The sequence below is a fragment of the Emys orbicularis genome, chromosome 19 (genome assembly GCF_028017835.1).
Source record: "Emys orbicularis isolate rEmyOrb1 chromosome 19, rEmyOrb1.hap1, whole genome shotgun sequence".
Taxonomy (NCBI): Eukaryota; Metazoa; Chordata; order Testudines; family Emydidae; genus Emys; species Emys orbicularis.
In genome coordinates, this window is record NC_088701.1 from 21,591,778 (window position 1) to 21,609,360 (window position 17,583).

General features: G+C 65.8%; 2 protein-coding genes across 2 annotated transcripts; one reads left to right on the plus strand and one right to left on the minus strand.

The window, feature by feature from the left end:
- Positions 1–337: 337 nt before the first annotated feature.
- DDIT3 (DNA damage inducible transcript 3) lies at positions 338–4,396 on the plus strand. The gene is made up of 4 exons (XM_065419799.1): positions 338–362; positions 2,763–2,810; positions 3,239–3,391; positions 3,481–4,396. The coding sequence occupies exons 3-4, from the start codon at positions 3,263–3,265 to the stop codon at positions 3,922–3,924; spliced, it is 573 nt and encodes a 190-aa protein (XP_065275871.1). The 5' UTR covers positions 338–362; positions 2,763–2,810; positions 3,239–3,262; the 3' UTR covers positions 3,925–4,396.
- Positions 4,328–16,741, minus strand: MARS1 (methionyl-tRNA synthetase 1). Its single transcript, XM_065419797.1, has 21 exons — positions 16,639–16,741; positions 15,198–15,288; positions 14,107–14,185; positions 13,882–14,016; positions 13,394–13,469; positions 13,126–13,298; positions 12,468–12,580; positions 11,496–11,612; positions 10,819–11,022; positions 10,292–10,493; positions 10,006–10,080; positions 9,700–9,870; positions 9,272–9,367; positions 8,159–8,276; positions 7,372–7,585; positions 7,096–7,227; positions 6,451–6,555; positions 5,882–6,065; positions 5,697–5,768; positions 4,937–5,053; positions 4,328–4,760 (listed from the first exon to the last, which is right to left on the minus strand). The coding sequence occupies exons 1-21, from the start codon at positions 16,739–16,741 to the stop codon at positions 4,608–4,610; spliced, it is 2,730 nt and encodes a 909-aa protein (XP_065275869.1). The 3' UTR covers positions 4,328–4,607.
- Between the last annotated feature and the right edge of the window lie 842 nt (positions 16,742–17,583).

Genomic DNA, 17,583 nt, shown 5'->3' on the forward strand with positions numbered 1-17,583 from the left:
CTCGCCGCGCGCCCGGGCCCCCGTTGCCAGACGTTGCATCACCCGCCGCGTGACTCACCCTTTAAGACTCGTGACCCAGCGGGAGCCACTTCCGGGTGCGACGCGGCGGGCGCTCTCGGCGTCACCGCCAGGGGGCGGGGCCCGCCAGGCCGATTGGCCGGCGGCGAGGGGCACGTCATCAAGGGGGCACCGCCGATTGGCCAGAGCTGGTGCAAGGGTTGCGTCATGCGGGCTCCTTAAAGGGCGCGCGGCGGCCGAAGCGGCGGTTCCAGACCGGCAGCAGCAGGGAGAAGATGCGGGCGAGGATGAGCCGGAGGCAGCGCGGGAGCCGGGGCCAGGGGGAGCAGGGGCCGCGAAGGAAGGTGCGGGGGGGTAGAGCCCCCGGGGCCTTATCACCAGCCCATTGGCCAGCGCTAAACTGGCAGCCCGGACTCCTGGGTTCTATGGGGGGGGGGGCCGAGAGCCCGGACTCCTGGGTTCTATGGGGGGGGGGGCGAGAGCCCGGACTCCTGGGTTCTGGGGGGGGGGGGGGAGAGAGCCCGGACTCCTGGGTTCTGGGGGGGGGGGGGGCGAGAGCCCGGACTCCTGGGTTCTATGGGGGGGGGGGGCGAGAGCCCGGACTCCTGGGTTCTGGGGGGGGGGGGGGGAGAGCCCGGACTCCTGGGTTCTGGGGGGGGGAGGGAGAGCCCGGACTCCTGGGTTCTGGGGGGGGGGGGGGAGAGCCCGGACTCCTGGGTTCTATGGGGGGGGGCCGAGAGCCCGGACTCCTGGGTTCTATGGGGGGGGGGGCCGAGAGCCCGGACTCCTGGGTTCTATGGGGGGGGGGTAGCCGAGAGCCCGGACTCCTGGGTTCTATGGGGGGGGGGTAGCCGAGAGCCCGGACTCCTGGGTTCTATGGGGGGGGGTAGCCGAGAGCCCGGACTCCTGGGTTCTATATATGGGGGGGCCTAGAGCCCGGACTCCTGGGTTCTATATATGGGGGGGCCGAGAGCCCGGAGTCCTGGGTTCTATATGGGGGGGGGGACTGGAAGCCCAGACTCCTGGGTTCTATATATGGGGGGGGCCTAGAGCCCAGACTCCTGGGTTCTATATATGGGGGGGGCCTAGAGCCCAGACTCCTGGGTTCTATATATGGGGGGGGCCGAGAGCCCAGACTCCTGGGTTCTATATATGGGGGGGGCCGAGAGCCCAGACTCCTGGGTTCTATATATGGGGGGGGCCGAGAGCCCAGACTCCTGGGTTCTATATATGGGGGGGCTTGGGTTCTATATATGGGGGGGCTGAGAGCCTGGACTCCTGGGTTCTATATATGGGGGGGCCGAGAGCCCAGACTCCTGGGTTCTATATGGGGGGGGGGGCGGGGATTGGGAGCCCAGACTCCTGGGTTCTATCCAGCTCGGGGAGAGGAGTAGTACCAGGAGACTAGGTGTCTGGGCTACTCTGGTTCTGTCCCAATGAGGGGAGGGAGGAACCTGCCTGAGCCAGGACTCCTGGGTTCTATTCCTAGCTCTGACCTTGCGTGAGATCAGCCCTTCCCTCCCTGACCCCTGCAGTCAGTGTCCTTACCGGGGCGGGGCAGGCCATAACCAAACTGCCCCTGCCCCACGCAGGGTGAAATGCAGGGAGGGGCTAGCTTCTGGCATCTAGGGAACTGATACAACTGCCAGACTCCCGCTGTGAATTCCCCCCACCCCGCAGTGGCACTTAGAGGCTGGGGCGAGGGGCAGATTAGACTTGCCCAGGATGAGGAGACCAGTTCCTCCTGCTCTAGGAGATCCATGGCCGTTTGCAGCCTTGCAGGGTAACACAACTTCCTTCCCTAATGCTACTGAGAGGCCAGGTTCCCCTGCATGGACGTCTGAGCCACCCAGCCTCTGCTCCCATTCCTCTGGGACCTTGGTGGCGGCTCCATGCAGCCAGGCCCCAAGGTAGTTCTGGGCCCCTACCTCAGCCGCCTTCTTGCATCAGTTGCCCCAGAAGCACAGCGCGGGATGGCTGATGAAAGCCCTTGGAGTTTCTCTGGGGGTTACCTTGGAAGCACTGCTCTGAAATGCTGTCTTAACTGGCCAGGGAACCCCCCCAGGGAGGGCCAGGAGCCCCTGTGGGGGCACTGGAAGGAGATTGGGGACCTTGCCCTACAACAAGCAAGATGCGGAGATCCCACGGGGACGAGCGCAGGGTTAGAGGAGGCAGCTCCTCTCCCCAGGCTCCCAGGCCAGCTCGGCCTGAAGCTGCAAGAGAATCCAGTTCCTCTTAGCCTTTGATCCCAGCCGCAAAGCCCAGGCTCAGGGTGGCTTTCAGCAGCACTGCCTCTGATGTCTGCGCTTCTAGCACTTGGGAGGAGATCCTGCCTCTTCCCCCAGCAGCGGGGTGGAAGCAGCCGGCTGGGAGAGGGCCACAGCGAGGCGTGCGGGCGGGTTGGCTCATTGCTTGGAACTTCCCGAACATCATAGGCTAAAAATAGCCAGTGGCTGGAGCAGGCAGCGGTTCCCAGTGGGGAGGGGTCGTGGGGTCACACCGGGCTGGAGCAGGCAGCAGTTTCCGGCAGGGAGGGGTCCTGGGGTCACACCAGGCTGGAGAGCAGGCAGCAGTTCCCGGCAGGGAGGGGTCCTGGGGTCACACCAGGCTGGAGGTGAGGGCAGGCAGCCGTTCCCTGTAGATTTCTTCCTTTCCATCCCTGCTAGTGCTGCCTGGTTCTGGGCCCATGGGGAGATTTGCCAAACCGCTGCCTTGTCTGATTCTGTGTTTGCTTTTCCCCCCAGTCTTCCAGACGAAAGTGTGTCTTCATACATCACCACACGTGAGAGCAGGTAAGGCCCGGGGCTGGTCGTTACGTGTTGGGGGGGACGCAGCTGAGATGGGTGTCCCGTGGGGCCGGGTCCCTGCCCCAGGGATCCCTCTGCAGCGGTGAAAGGGAGCTTTCCTGCTCGCTGAGCTGGAGAGAGCTGGCCTGCCCTCCACCTGGCCACAGCTCCTCCTGCCCGGGCATCAGGCTGAGACATGCTGCTTCTCCCCAGGGCCTCGTGTCCTTGCCTGGCTTCTGGGCTGAAGCCGATGGCCCCACCTAGCATGACTGAGGGAGGGGGTGTTGGCCTTTAGAGCCTCTCCTGGGCTCCTTTCAGCTCTTCCCGCAGCAGCTGGTTTGTTTTATTGTAGGGTTGCTGAGGGGAGCTTTGGACGCTGCCCCCTGGGCCCGGTTTTGGGCCTGCTGCTAATGGTTTTCTCCCTCTTTCGCCAGGGAGACTGCCTGACAGAGCTGACGATGGCAGCCGAGCCGGTGCCCGCCTCCCTGCCCAGCTGGGAGCTGGAGGCCTGGTACGAGGACCTGCAGGAGGTGCTGTCCTCAGATGAGAATGGGGGGACATCCCTGCCCCCCGGGGGAGTGGAACAGGTTAGTAACGGGCAGGCAGGGGGGGCCCACTAGCCTGGCTTGCCCCTTGGCCCCACTGACACACACACACACACTCTCTCTCTCTCTAGAAAGACCTTGCCACACTTGATGCCACAGCGCTGCTATGGGGCTTGGATTTCCCGGCCCCCTTGGCGGAGCCGACAGGCGATGCCCCCGAGAGCTGCGAGCTGGATGCCAGCTTGACGGCCGAGCTGCTGGAGCTGCTGAGCGGAACGCCCGAGGAGCTGGCGGGGCTCCCTGAATCGGACTCCAGCCAGAGCTCCCCGGCTCAGACCTGCACGGAGGATGAGGAGGGGGCAGGCCCGGCCCGTGGCGTGAAGAGGAAGAGAAGCAGCCAGCCCCAGGGGCAGGGCAAGAAGCGGAGCGGGGAGAAGGAGCAGAACGAGAGGAGGGTGACAGAGCTGATGGCCGAGAACGAGCGACTCAAGCAGGAGATCGAGCGGCTGAGCGCAGAGGTGGAGGCCACCAGGGCGGCGCTGATTGAGCGCATGGTGAACCTGCAGAAGGTGTAGGGCTGAACTGAGCCCAAGGGGCTGCAGTGCCCTGTGCCTGTTGGACTCACGGGGGGCAGCTGGGCCCTGGTAGTGTGTGGCCCGCTTGCCACAAGACAGCTGTGCAGAGCCAGGGGCTGGACCTGAGGCTGAACGGAGCAGTGGCTGCCCTGGGCAGACTGACTCAGACCACAGCCCTGGAGGGCCCTACGTCCGCTGGTGCTGCGGGGGGGAGCCGGCAAAGACCTGGATGGCGGGAACTCCCGCTCCTGGTTGTGCCAGCGTGATGCTGGGGCTAGCAAGCACTCAGCCACGTTCTCCCGGGCCAGCTGGCACAACCCCGCACATGACGAACTGCTATTTAACGAGGGCCGGTGAGTCCTGGAGCTGCGGAAGGGGCTGTTGTAATGAGCGTCACAGCACATCTAGCAAACCCTTTATTGTATGTCCCCGCGCGGTCAGCGCTTCCCCCATTACACCCTGTCTGCCCGAGCGGCTCTGCGGGTCCTTGTGTGGGCTGGGAACGGTGGGAGGCGGGTCAGGGGCTCCTTGCACTCGGCGCAGTTGCTGCAGGAGGGGCCCGAAAGGGGACGCTGGGCTGGGCTGGGCCACACAGCCTGGGCTGCTCACAGGTATTTCTTCTGGGGCTGGAGGGGGCAGGTGCAGATCCCCCAGCAGGGGGAGAACCAGTGCTGCCAATGGAGCTATTTCCTCTTCTTCCCCTTGGGGGCCGGGGGCTCGGGGGTCTTCCCCTCGGCCAGCGCCAGCTGCTTCTTCAGCTCCAGCAGCTTGGCAACCTCGGCGTCGATCTGCCCCTTCTCTGCCTGGCTGGCCTTCAGCTGGCGCACGCAGTCGGCCTGGGCACAGAGGGCAACTGTTAGCTCAGGCTCTGGCTCCATGCAGAGCTGGAGAGGCTCTGGCCCCAGGCGGGGGAGAAGCTGAGCCGCAGGGCCACAGCTGATCCCCAGCCCCAGGGGGCTTAGCCCTACCAGGAACGCAGCCTGCCCTGAGCACAAGTAGAGGTGCCACTCACCTGTTTGGCCACCTCCTCAGCCAGCTCCTTGACCTTCTGGGGGTCCCCTGCCAGCACAGCGCCTCCCCCAGGCCCAGGGGGTGTCATATCGGCCGAGGCCATGCGGGCAGCATGTGCCTGCGGAGGGGAAGGGAAGTCAGGGAGTCCCAACACAACAGGCTCTGCCTGGCCTTTGCCAGGCCTAGCAGAGCCCCCTCCCTGGGGGGTTGAGGGAGAGTTCCCCCTGGTGGAGCCAGGTGGGGTGTAGGGTCAGAGCCCCCATAGCATCGGAGAGGGCACCACGCATGCGTAACTCCCGCAGGGCTGGGCCACACAGCATCTGGCCCTTGCACTGGAGGCGGTGGGAGGAAAGGAAGGGACAGGGGTTGTCACTCATGCCCCCCCGCCAAGCCCCAGGCATGCCCCAGAGAGCGGGGCGAGCGTTACCTTCAGCTCCAAGGTGGAGTCTTCAGGCTGGGAAAGGAGAGAGGAGAGAGCAGGTGAGGACAGGTAGCAAGAGAGCAAAGCATGTGGCTGGGCAAGGCAAGTGAGGGGTTCCCGGGTCATTTCCTCCCTGCTGGCCAGGGCTCCTTCCTTCCAGTCAGCCAGCAGGGGGAGCCCCGGCACACACCAGCTTGGGGCCCCCCATGAGGATGGGCAAGGCTTTCCTTCCAGCAGTGGGTCACGCAGGAGCTGGGGGGCCTGCCCCAGCCCCCAGGAAATGGCCCCAGAGTGCCACAGATTCCACAGGCAGGGGACAGGGGTCAGGATTGGGGCTCACCTGCCCTCCACCAAACCGCTTCCGCAGAGCTTCAATCTGCTCGCCCTCCAGCTTCTGAAACAGGGGGGTCACCTGGCAGGGGAGAGGGAAGACGTTAACGCCCGGCCTGCCCACCGCCTTCCCTCCCCTGCAGGGGGCTGCAGACTCCGCCAACCCCCCGCGCCAGGCCCAGGCTGCGCGCCTACCGTGCCGATCTGGTGCCCGGGGGGCAGGAGGCAGAAGAAGGTGTCCGTCAGCACGTTGCAGGCCTGCGGCACACAGAGCTGGCGCTGGATGGTGGCGCTGATGCTGGGCATGTACGGCTGCAGCATGACTGAGATCAGGGAGGCGATATTGACGGCCACGCCCGTCACTGTGCCCGCCCGAGTCCTGGAAAACGGGACCCCCCCCGTCAGAGCGGGGCGCAGACTCTAGCAATCACAGTGTTTTGGGGGGCATCAGCCTGGCTCCCAGCCGCAAAACTAACGGCCAGAATCAGCACCATGGGCAGGCTGGGCTAGCAGGGGCTGCGGGTCGGGAGTGAGGGGCAGAGCTGTGGGGGGGAGCCCAGGGTTGGGGTAGCAGGGGGGGATCCCATATCAAGTGGGGGGAGGTGAGTTTGGCCCATTCACCTGGTCACTAGGACTTGGCTAAGCCAGTGGAACAGCTCCCCCGCCTTGCTGAGCCAGGCAGCCCCGATTTCCCCCCCCCCCAACCGGGGGATCCTCTGCCCCCCAGGGGCGAGCTGGTGGGTGGGTCTGGCCCTGCCCCCTACCTGTCAGCGTCGTGACCCTTGATCCGTTTCCAGGGCTCGTTCACCTGGATGTACTGGTTGCCGTAGCGAGAAATGCTCAGGATGCAGCGCAGGGCGTCCCGGATCCTGCGGGGGGGGGGGGTGGAGACTCAGACTCTGCGGCCAGCATGGAGCAGGGTGATCACCTAGTCTGCCCTGCACCTCGCAGGCCCCCCCAACCTCCTCCAATCCCGGGTTCCAGAGCCCACGGTCCAGAGAAGGCACCATTGACGCCAGTTCAAATCTGCCCGGGCCCCTCGCTGCAGGGGGAGGTGAAAATCTCAGCCAATCTGTCCCAGGGGAAATTCCTTCCCGACCCCACTTATGGTGACCAGATGGACCCTGAGCATGCAGGCGAGACCCGGCGGCCACACGCCGCGATGGGCTGGGGGCAGGAATCTCACCAGCTCGCTGTCCCTGGCCGCGTGGGGCACGGACGCCTCCTCTGCCAGCTACTGCCCCATGTACCCTTGCAGGCCACGCCCTTCTGGAGCAAACCAACATAGGGCAGCGGGGCCTCTGGGGGCTGGCTGCTCTGTGCCCCCCCCACCACCACCACGCTGACCGCAGCTGGGCAGGGCAGGGCTAGAGCCAGCCCACCGGTGCCCCTCAGCCCCCGGGACTCACCGGACCTTCTCCAGCAGCTGGTTGTACTGGCGCAGCTCCAGGGTGACATGAGCCAGCAGCCGCTTGTCATCCGCGCCCAGCTCCATGGGGGGGACGCGCCCCCCGAAGAACTTACAGACGAACATCCCGGCCCTGAGGGTGGGGGGAGAGAGAGTGAGCCACATCCCACCCACGCCAAGCCCGGCCCATCTCCCCCCACATCCACAGCCCGCTCCAGCTCCCACCCCCCGCAGACCTCGCTGCAGCCCGGCGCCCCCTGCGGGGCCCACCCGGTACCTGTTGACGAAGTTGCCCAGGTTGTTGAGCAGCTCGGAGTTGTTCTTCAGCATGAGGTCGGTCCAGGAGAAGGCGCTGTCCTGCCCCTCGGGGCGCAGGAAGAGCAGATAGAAGCGCCAGATGTCGGCGGGGATCCCCGTGTCCTGGGCCATGTCCCCAAACACCCCCATGCCGCGGCTCTTGGAGAACTTCCCGTCCTCGTAGTTCAGGTACTCTGGGGACGACGCGAGAGACTGGAGTCTGCACGTCATCCCCCCGAGCCTGCCCCCCAGCCCTGCCCCACAACCTGCAGCCCCCATGACCTAACTCCTCCCTGGACCACCGAGCACTGCCCCCCCGCACTGCCACCTAGCAACCAACCCTGCCCTGCCCCCCCCCTGCACTGGCCCCAGCCCCTCCCTAGTCTGCACACACCCACTGGCTGACCCCCCACCCCCATGACCTAATTCCTCCCTGGCCCACCCAGAACTGCCCCCTAGCAACCAACCCTGCCCCCTAGCAGCCAACCCCTCCCTGCCCCCCCCCCCCGCACTGCTCCCTAGCAACCAACCCTGCCCTGCCCCCCCCCCGCACTGGCTCCAGCCCCTCCCTAGCCCACACAGCACTGCCCCTCTACCTGCACACACCCACCCCCTCCCTGGCTGACACCCCCCATGACCTAACTCCTCCCTGGCCCACCCAGCACTGCCCCCTAGCAACCAACCCTGCCCCGGCCCCCACACTGCCCCCAGTCCCGCCCTGGCCTGCCCCCTAGCCCACACCGCCCCTCCTCCCCCCCCCGCGGTACCCGTGGCGACTAGGTGGTTGACCAGCGTGTAGTTATCCTCGGCGCCGAGCAGTGTGCAGGGGAAGATGACGCTGTGGAAGGGGACGTTGTCCTTGGCCATGAAGTTGTACAGCTGGACCTGGGGGAGGGGGGAGTGATGGGGAGGGGGGGTGTCAGTCCTCGCGGTGCTGAGCCCAGTGGCACGGCTTGGGGGGGGTGAGGGGGTCAGCCCCACCCTCGGAGCCAGCCTGGCCCCCATGCACCCTGGAGCTGGGTGGCACCGTGGGCGCTGCCCCTCCCTTGCCCCTTCTCATCTCATTGGCAAGTTCTGCCCATTCCAGACTCCTAACGAGTCCCGGCTGGGTGCCCAGTCTGCCTCCTAGAGCAGGGGCGGGCAAACTATGGCCTGGGGCTGCATCCGGCCCTCCAGATGTTTTAATGTGGCCTCAAGCTCCCGCCACGGAGTGGGGTCCGGGGCTTGCCCCACTCCGCGTGGCTCCCAGAAGGAGGGGCATGTCCCCCCTCCAGCTCCTACACGTATGGGCACCCAAGGGGCTCCGCTCTGCACGCTGCCCCCGCAGCTCCCATTGGCTGGGAACCGCGGCCAATGGGAGCTGAAGGGTGGTGCCTGCAGACAGGGCAGCGCACAGCCACCTGGCCGCGCCTCTGCGTAGGAGCCGGAGAGGGGACATGCCGCTGCTTCTGGGAGCTGCTTGAGATAAGTGCCACCTGGAGCCTGTACCCCATAGCCTCTCCCCATGCCCCAACTCCCTTCCCCAGCCCCGATCCCCCTCTTACCCTCCGAACCCCTCGGTCCCAGCCCGGAGCCCCCTCCTGCACCCTGAACTCATTTCTGGCCCCACCCCAGAGCCCGCACCCCCAGCCAGAGTCCTCACCCCCTCCCACACCCCAACCCCAATTTCATGAGCATTCATGGCCCGCCATACAATTTCCCTACCCAAATGTGGCCCTCGGACCAAAAAGTCTTCCCACCCCGGCCTAGAGCATTTCCTAGCCATGGCACCACGAGAGGGGAAGGGGACAGGCTGCAGATCCGGAGCAGAACCCAGGAGTCCCGACTCCCCTCCCAGCTGGGGCCAGATCCCAACCCACCGAGGGGCCCGGGCGCCTCACCTGCTGCGGGTTCTTCCACCACCTCTCCCACTGGTCTGTGTAGTTGGCCGTGATGGACAGGTAGCCGATCGGGGCATCGAACCAGACGTAGAACACCTGGGGGGACAGGGACGGAGCGGCACAAGGGCTCAGCACAGTTCCAGCCCAGGGGCTCGCTCGCCTTTGGCCAGGTCAGTCTCCGAGGCGGAGCCCGCTGCCCTTGCCCAGGGCACATATGTGGCACCCCCGTGCCCAGGGGGCACCCAGGGACGAAGCAGGGCGGTTCCTCAGGGGCAGCATGTCCCAGGCCAGCCCGCCCAAGAGCAGGCCCACGGCTGCAAGGCGGACGCCCCGCTGGAGCGCCAGGGCAGAGGACGCACCCGGGCACAGAGCGAGCAGCAGGGGGTCCCAGGCAGAGTTGCTCCGGCCCCGCCCGCGGCTCAGCTCACCTTGTCGCGGAAGCCGTCCAGGGGGACGGGCGTCCCCCATTTCAGGTCGCGGGTGATGCAGCGGGGCTTGAGGCCGTCGCGGATCCAGGAGCGGGTAATGAAGCGGGAGTTGGCCGTCCAGTCGCCCGTGGCCCACGACTGCTCCAGCCACTTCTCCAGGAGCCCCTCCAGCTGCCGGGGGACGAGAAACGAGCCGGAGCTAGAACCCGCTGTTGCAGGATTTGGGGGGGGGGGGGGGGGGAGGTCCTCCACCCCCTGTTCCAGACTCTTCCCCCCACCCCGCCCCCCTCGGGCAGCTGCACTCACCTTGGGCAGGTCCAGGAAGAGATGCTGCGAGGACTTCACCACCGGGGAGTCTTTGCACACTTTGCACTGAGGTTTCTGGGAGGAGGAAGCACACGGCCTGTGAAGCACGGGGGGGGGGGGGGGAGATGCAGAGACCGCAGCACATGGGGCAGGGGCTCATGGGCCGATGGGCACAAGCGAAGAGCCGCCTTCCCAGGGTCCTTGGGGAGTATCACGCCGTGGGGGGCCCGACTCCAGCCCCGTGTGGCCCCAGGAGAGCGACTCTACCCCCCGCTGACTGTGGTACCTTGAGCTCCACCGCATTGATGAGCTTCCCGCACTTGTCACACTGGTCGCCCCGGGCCTCCTCGTAGTTGCAGAAGGGGCAGGTGCCCTCCACGAAGCGGTCGGCCAAGAAGCGCTGGCAGCGCTCGCACCGCAGCTGGTCCACGGTGTCCGTCAGCAGCATGTCGCGCTCCAGCAGGCGCCGGAAGATGTCCTGGGCTATTCTGAGACACGCCAGGGAAGGATGGGAGAACAGCCCCCCTAGAGCAAGAGCCACACTAGGGGCGCTGCTTCCTCCCAGCCACCACCCCCAGACTGCAACAGCTGCTCAAGGAACGCGGAGGGTAGGTCGTGCCTTGGTCCGGAGGGGGAACATCTGTCCATGCTCAGTTAAGTGCCCAGCGCTCGGGGCATCAGTGCCCAACGCGCCAGGCCCGGGAGACAACTACCGTGTCCTGACGGAGTCATGGCAGCCCCAGCTCTGCATCCTCCTCCCTCCCCGGATCTCGCTGCTCCCGCGCGCCCTCCCCAGTCCGGCGCGACACCTACGTGGTCTGGTGGGCCGTGGTGGTCCGGCCGAAGTAGTCAAAGGAGATGTCGAACCAGCGGTAGATCTGGGCGTGGATGGCGTTGTACTTGTCGCAGATCTGCTGGGGCGTCAGCCCCTCCTCCAGGGCCTTGGTCTCCGTGGCCGTGCCGTACTCGTCCGTGCCGCACACATAGAGCGTGTTCCAGTTCCGCAGGCGGCAGTACCTGGCCGAGGGGGGGGGGGGGGGCGCGCCTTAGGAGACGGGATTCCCTGGAGGGGGCTTGAGCCCCGCTGCCCTCGGGGGCTGCAGAGGCCCGTGGGGTTTGAGATCTGCTGCACTGGACCCCTTGGGCGGGGGGGGGGGGGGGGGGGGAGGAGTTGTGGGGCAGGCTCTGGGAAGTGGCCTCTAAGCTCTGTCCTTGGGCACCCTTCTATCTCACTGACCCAAGGGGACAGACGGACCTACCACCCCTGGTACAAGTGCCCGCGCTACCCAGGGCCATGGGTGCCAGTCAGCAGCGTTGGCCCCCTCTGCCAGCCCAACCCTTGCCCTCCTCCTGGCTGGGACTCGGCTGCTCCAGCTGGGAAGACCCTGCGTTCCCCTTCCTCTAGGAGCCCAGCAGGGCTGCGCTGGGGGCTGGCCGAGGCTCCCGGCCAAAGCCGCCAAACCGCCGGGGCCTGCCCCGGGCCACCGTACCTGGCGAAGACGTCGGCGCTGAGGACGCAGCCGATGATGTTCCCCAGGTGGGGCACGTTGTTGACGTAGGGCAAGGCGCTGGTGATCAGGACGTTCCTTCTGCCCTCCACGGGCAGCCTGGGGAGAGAAGGGCCATGAGCCGCCCAGGGACGGCAGGACACTGCAGAACAAAGGGGAGGGGGATCCTGGCCTGCAGGCTGGGGGCAGATGGCTGGGCCCTTGACCCCCAAACCAGCAGGGGCTGGGTACGCTGCCCAGGGAGAGAACAGGACGAGGTGCCCCCTCCCATCGCTCCCCTAGCGATCATGGGCCAGCCAAAGGGCCTTTTGTGACGAAGTGGGAATGTTCTTAATGTTTTCTCTGAGTGCTGTGTGGGTGCCTCAGTTTCCCCTATGCATTTCTCAAGTGTCTGGGGGGGGTGATTGTTGCAGGGCCCTAGGGGGCCAGTGTGATGAAGTCTGCACAGAGAATGGCCGACACCCTGTCTCCTGGCAACTGATGGCCTGGGCCCCTCCCCTGCAAAGGTGCCAACTGAAGGTGTTGGAGAACAAAGATCAGGTGGCCTCCTGGCCTGGGAAAGAGACAAAGGTGAGAGGAGGGGCTGGAGAGTTTCAGTTTGGAGCTGGCTGGGAAAATGGAGGGGAGGCCAGACAGACCTCCTGGCCTCCCCTGGCCCCCCAATATGGACCTGACTGAGGGGGTCGTGTTGTCTCTACCTACAAGCTCTGTTTTGAACTGTGTTCCTGTCGTCTAAATAAACCTTCTGTTTTACTGGCTGGCTGAAAGTCATGGTGAATCGCAGGAAGCGGGGGGTGCAGGGCCTTGTCTCCCCCAAACTCCATGACACCTTTCACGGGCGATGGAGCCGGCCCCTTACACAGCAGCGCCTCCCGCCATGGGCGAGCTCAGCAGCCAGTCCCACGCCCTCCAGCCCTCCGCTCAGCCCCCTTCTCCCCACCCCGTGGCACTCACACAGGGCTCGCCGGCTGCCAGCGTTCGGGCAGGGCTGCCGGGCCTCTGGCCCAGGCTTCCGCGGCAGCTGCGATTTCTTCCTCCGACAACGAGCGCTCGGCCAATTCCTCTTCCTAGCGGGAGGGATGCCGGATGAGCGGCAGCTGGGCTTGGCGCTAGGGCCGCAGATGCTCAAGGCAACGCCACCGGCAGTGACAGCTGCCAGCTGGAGCCCTGCACCCCAATGTGGGGCTGGAGAGCGTCCCCACGCCCGGGGGAAGGGCGGGCACTGCTCCAGGCTCCTCCCGCGAAGCAGGCGCCCGCACACCCACCGTAAGCCTCACTGTTCCCAGTCGTGTTTCCATTCAGCTGGTTTTATGACACACACTCGGGTTTGGGGCCCAGAGCTCAGACCAGCCGCTGTTTAAAGGCCTGTGGGTTTCTCTGACCAGCAGGGATACCCCCCCACCCTTCCCAGCCTGATCCCCTGGGCCGGGCAGAGAACGGCAGCAGCACGGGTCCATGGCTGAGCAGACGGGGCCAGAGAGGCTCTGTAGAGCACCTCTCTCTTGAGACAGTTTCCATGCTCTGAAGAATTGCGGGAATCCCCAGCCTGGCTTAGTTCCCAGGTTCCCCTGGGCAGGGGGGCAGCCGTGCCGGAGCGACGGTGGGACGGTACCTCTGGCTCGTTAGCTGCTGGCTTCTCCCAGTGCAGGCTGGGCCCTGGCTGTTTCTGCAGATAGGCTTTGAACTCCTGGGCTCCCTGGGGCGTCAGCACGGACGCCACGGCGCTTCTGCAGGGCTCCGAGAGGTTCATGGTCTGGAACCAGCTCCTCAGAGCCTCCAGCTCGTCTTCGAAAGAGAAGAAGGGTGTCAGCACCAACAGTGTCACCCCGGGTGGGCGCAGGACCCTCGCCAGCACCACGGCCCTCGGCAGCAGCTCTTACCTGGCAGGCAGAATTCATCCCGCAACACAGGGAACAGGGTGGCCCACAGGACAATGTCGGCTACCGATTCTGCCTCCTAGAGGGAAGCAGAGCGCGTGAGGGCGAGAGCAGTGGGGAGCCAGACGCCGGGGGTCTTTGTGCAGCCATCTTTACTGCAGGAGAGCGGTACGGCCCTGCAGCTCCGAGCGAGATGCGAGCGTTGCATGCTGGGACTCGGCCTCCGCGGGCAGAGCTCACCACATCAGAGACAGAAGCTACAAGCTGCTTCCTTCACGTGACTTTGGGCACCTGGCCAGCTGCCCGCATGGCCATTTGTGGGGTGAAGCCGGGGCTCCCCATGGCTAACGATTTAAGTGATTCTAAAGATCAGGGGACCAAAAGCCAGGACTCCTGGGTTCTAGTCCCAACCCGGCCATGCCCCTGGTGTGGGAGAGACAAGGCACTTCAGCTCAGCGGGCCTCGGTTTCCCCAGTCCGTAAGTTACTCACCCCGGCGAGGTAAGGCGTGGCCTTGCTGGTCAAGCTTTGATCAATGTAGGTTAACGTTTTCCTGATGGCCCCCAGAACCTCTCCTCCTTTCTTTCCTTGCACCAGGTAGCAATACAGGGCTGTGGACACGGCCGGCTAAGGACAGAGACAAAGGTTTAGCTGGGCCGCAGCAGCGTCGGAGAGATCCCGCGCGTCGGACACGCAGTGCTTCTCCAGGTGACCCACCTGCAGCTCCGTTGCTTCCCATTCAAGCCACTGATTGGTGAGATCGTTGGGCTCCTTTCCAGCTAAGAGGAAGAAGTACCTGCAGGACAGGAAGGAAGGGGAGCGCTGAACGCACGTGGCAGATCCAGCAGCCCAGGTCACTCCACTCAGCGCCCGTCACCGGAGCGTTGACTTCCCCACGCTCACACAGCACGTCACCAACCCAGGAGTCCCAACGTACCCTTTGCTCTAACCACTAGGCAGGGGATTTAACACTTTTTTGGTGGCCTCAGAGGGCGGCCACCAACTCTCGCTGGCGGCCGCACTGGCACGTTTTCCTAACACACTCAATTAACGTTCGGAGAAACAAATAAACGTGCAGATCCACCCCCCCAAATCCCTGTCATTTCTTCATGTAGTAGTCTGCTGGGAAAAGTGATACTTGCCTGTTTAATATCCCTTTTCTCAGCAAGCCCCAGGACAAATTAAGCCCTGGAAGGTGTGGGGGGGGGGAGGTGAGAGGGGGAGGTAGCGGGAGCCATGGGGGGATGCATGGGGGGCCTGAGGAGGCAGCAGAAGCCCCGCCTCCCCCCCCGTCCTGCCCAAGGTGGGTCGAGAACTCACCTTACTCCTGCAGTGTTGTGCCCCACCTGTCTCCAGAGGCACAGCCAGGAGCAACAGGGAGGGAGGGGAAGAGGTCGATACTTTGCAAACCCCCCCACCCAGGCTGTTCTGGCCCCCTGGTGGCCACACCCCGCATTTGAGAACTGCTGCACCAGAGCCCACTCCCCAGTTGCCGCCAGGAACCCCTCCCCCAGGCCCTGAAAGCTGCAGGAAACACTTCAGCAAAACCAGAGGGTTGCTAGGCCCGAGATCCTGGGGCGGGACCCGGCCCTAAACGCTGATTGCCCAAGAACCGGCCAGGGCCCGAGAACAGCAAGATGCCAAGTTCCTCGTCCGACTGCAGCAGGCACCGGGGAGCCACTGGAGGGGCCCGTTCCCAGCAGCGGGACAGCGTGTGCTCAGGGAGCGCTGACCCTCCGGCGACTTAGCACAGCCTCGCCCCGGGGCCGGGAGACCCTCCAGCCCAGAAACCAGCAGGGGACACTTACTGACAGATGGCATTTGGGGAGAAGAGGAAAGTGCCGCTGTCCAGGTGCAGGGCTGGCACCCGCGGGTGGGTGAGGAAAGGGACCACGCGACCTGCCGAGGGGAAAGCACGTGGCATTAGGGCACTGGACTGTGAGCCAAGGAGACCGGGGCCTAGTGAGAGAGGAGGATGGAGGGCCCTGAGGGAGCTAAGGCACAACGGGGGGATTGGGGGGCCCTGAGGGAGGTGACCCCAGAGAAAAAGGGGCTAGGGAAACGGGGCAGTAGAGACGGGTCCCTGAGAAGGGGGAGAGGACACTCCCTAGGGATATCAGGAAGGGGGTCATAGAAGATGGTCCATGCTAAGGGGGGGGGTGTCCTTACACATGTGGGAGGACACATCTGGCAAGGACCTGTGGGGGCTCCAGGTGGGAGGGGAGCACTGTGAGGGAGCCATGGGCAGGAGGGGAGGTCTCCTGAGGGGACAGAGGGGATGTGCCCTGGGCAGAAAGGGGGGATGATATGGGGAGGAGGGCACACGGGCATGGCCAGGAGTAATCCTGGGGGAGGGGGAGGCACAGTTCTCTGGGGGAGCAGGGGGAGGTTGGACGGGAGGGGTCCTGGGGAGAGGAGGAGGAGGAAGCAGCCCTGGGGGTCCCCGGCTGGAAGGGGGGAGGACCACCAGGGGAGTGGAGCACTAGGAGGCTGGGGTTGGAGGGGAAGGGGAATTGGGAGGCAGGCACTGGAGCAGATGGGAGTTGGGGGGCACTGGGGGGGGGCTGAGCCGGGGGAGTCCCAGGCACGGGACAGCAGGTCAGGCAGGTGGCGGTTCAGGGATCTGCACCCGGGAAGGGGAGTCCGGGGGGGGGGGCACCAAGGGGCGGGCAGGAGGGGAGCGCTGGGGGCAGGAAGGGGTTGGGATGGGGGCGCGGGGGGGGGCGGGGCACGGGGGGGCGAGGGGCAGGAGGGGGTTGGGGGGGCACTGGGGGGAGGAGGCAGGAGGGGGTTGGGAGGGGGCGCAGGTGGGGGGAGCAGAGGGACAGGAGGAGGTTGGGGGGTCCGGGGGGCACGGGGCAGGAGGGAGTTGGGAGGGGGGTGCTGGGGGGAGGGGCCGAGGGGCAGGAGGGAGTTGGGAGAGGGCGGAGGTGGGGGGCCCCAAGGGACAGGAGGAGGTTGGGGGGCCGAGGGGCAGGAGGAGGTTGGGGGCGCTGGGGGGAGGGGCAGGAGGAGGTTGGGAGGGGGCGCTGGGGGGAGGGGCCGAGGGGCAGGAGGGGTTGGGAGGGGGCGCTGGGGGGAGGGGCGGAGGGGGTTGGGAGGGGGGCGCTAGGGGGAGGGGCCGAGGGGCAGGAGGGGGTTGGGGGGCGCTAGGGGGAGGGGCCGAGGGGCAGGAGGGGGTTGGGATGGGGGGAGGGGCCGAGGGGCGGGCGCTGGGCCGGGGAGCGGGGGGGTCCCCGCCCCACTCACCGTCCGGGGGGACCCGCTCCAGCCGCACGCGGGCCCCGCTGGCCCCGGCCGCCGCCAGCACCTTGAGGCCCTGGGCGCTGCCCTCGCTCAGGTAGAGCCGCATCCTCGCCCGGCCACGCTCCCCGCCGCCAGCTGATGCAACGGGTCCGCCGGGCCGGGCCGGGCCGGGCCGGGCCGCGCCGCGGCGCCTGGGGCCTGTAGTCCCGCCGGCCTCGCTCCCCGGCGCCGCCCGCGCCCGCCAGCCGCGGCGGGACTACGAGCCCCACAATGCACCGCGGCGCAGCGCGGAAGTGTCGTGAAAAGGCCGCTAGGCAGGTGGTTACCAAGGAGAGGGGTCCTGGCCAGGGTTGCTATGGTTACCAGGAAACGGGGCTGGGATGGCCGTGGTTACTATGGTTACCATGGGACGCGGCAGACCCCCCCCCATTAGTCTCATTTCACACACCTCACCTCATTACCCCATCCAAAATGGCCGTGGGAACATCCCTGCACCACGCTGTGATGTCACCAGCACACGCCCTGACATCATGGGGGTGTGCGGCCCGACGGAAAGCCACAACATCACGGCATTGCACCCCTACATCACGCGTGACACGCACGCCATTTCTGACCTCGCACACGCCTTCGCCCTCACGTTTGGGCGCCGCCTCTGGTGATGTCATAGCACATCTGACGTAGGAGAATGATGTCATGATGTCGAGACCTCACAGCATTCCCAGGGACAATGGGCTGGATCGATCTGTCTAGGGTTTAACCCTTATCTGGCCCCATTGATGCACAGAAGGGAAACTGAGGCACAAAGACACTAAGTGACGTGCCCATAGTCACCCAGTGAGGCTGCCAGAGCAGGGCATTGAACCCAGGTTATGCATGTGCCCCACCGCTGGTCCACCCTTCCTTTCGGTGTGGGCTGTGGAGTTGGCTGGGAAAATCCAGGAAAGTTTT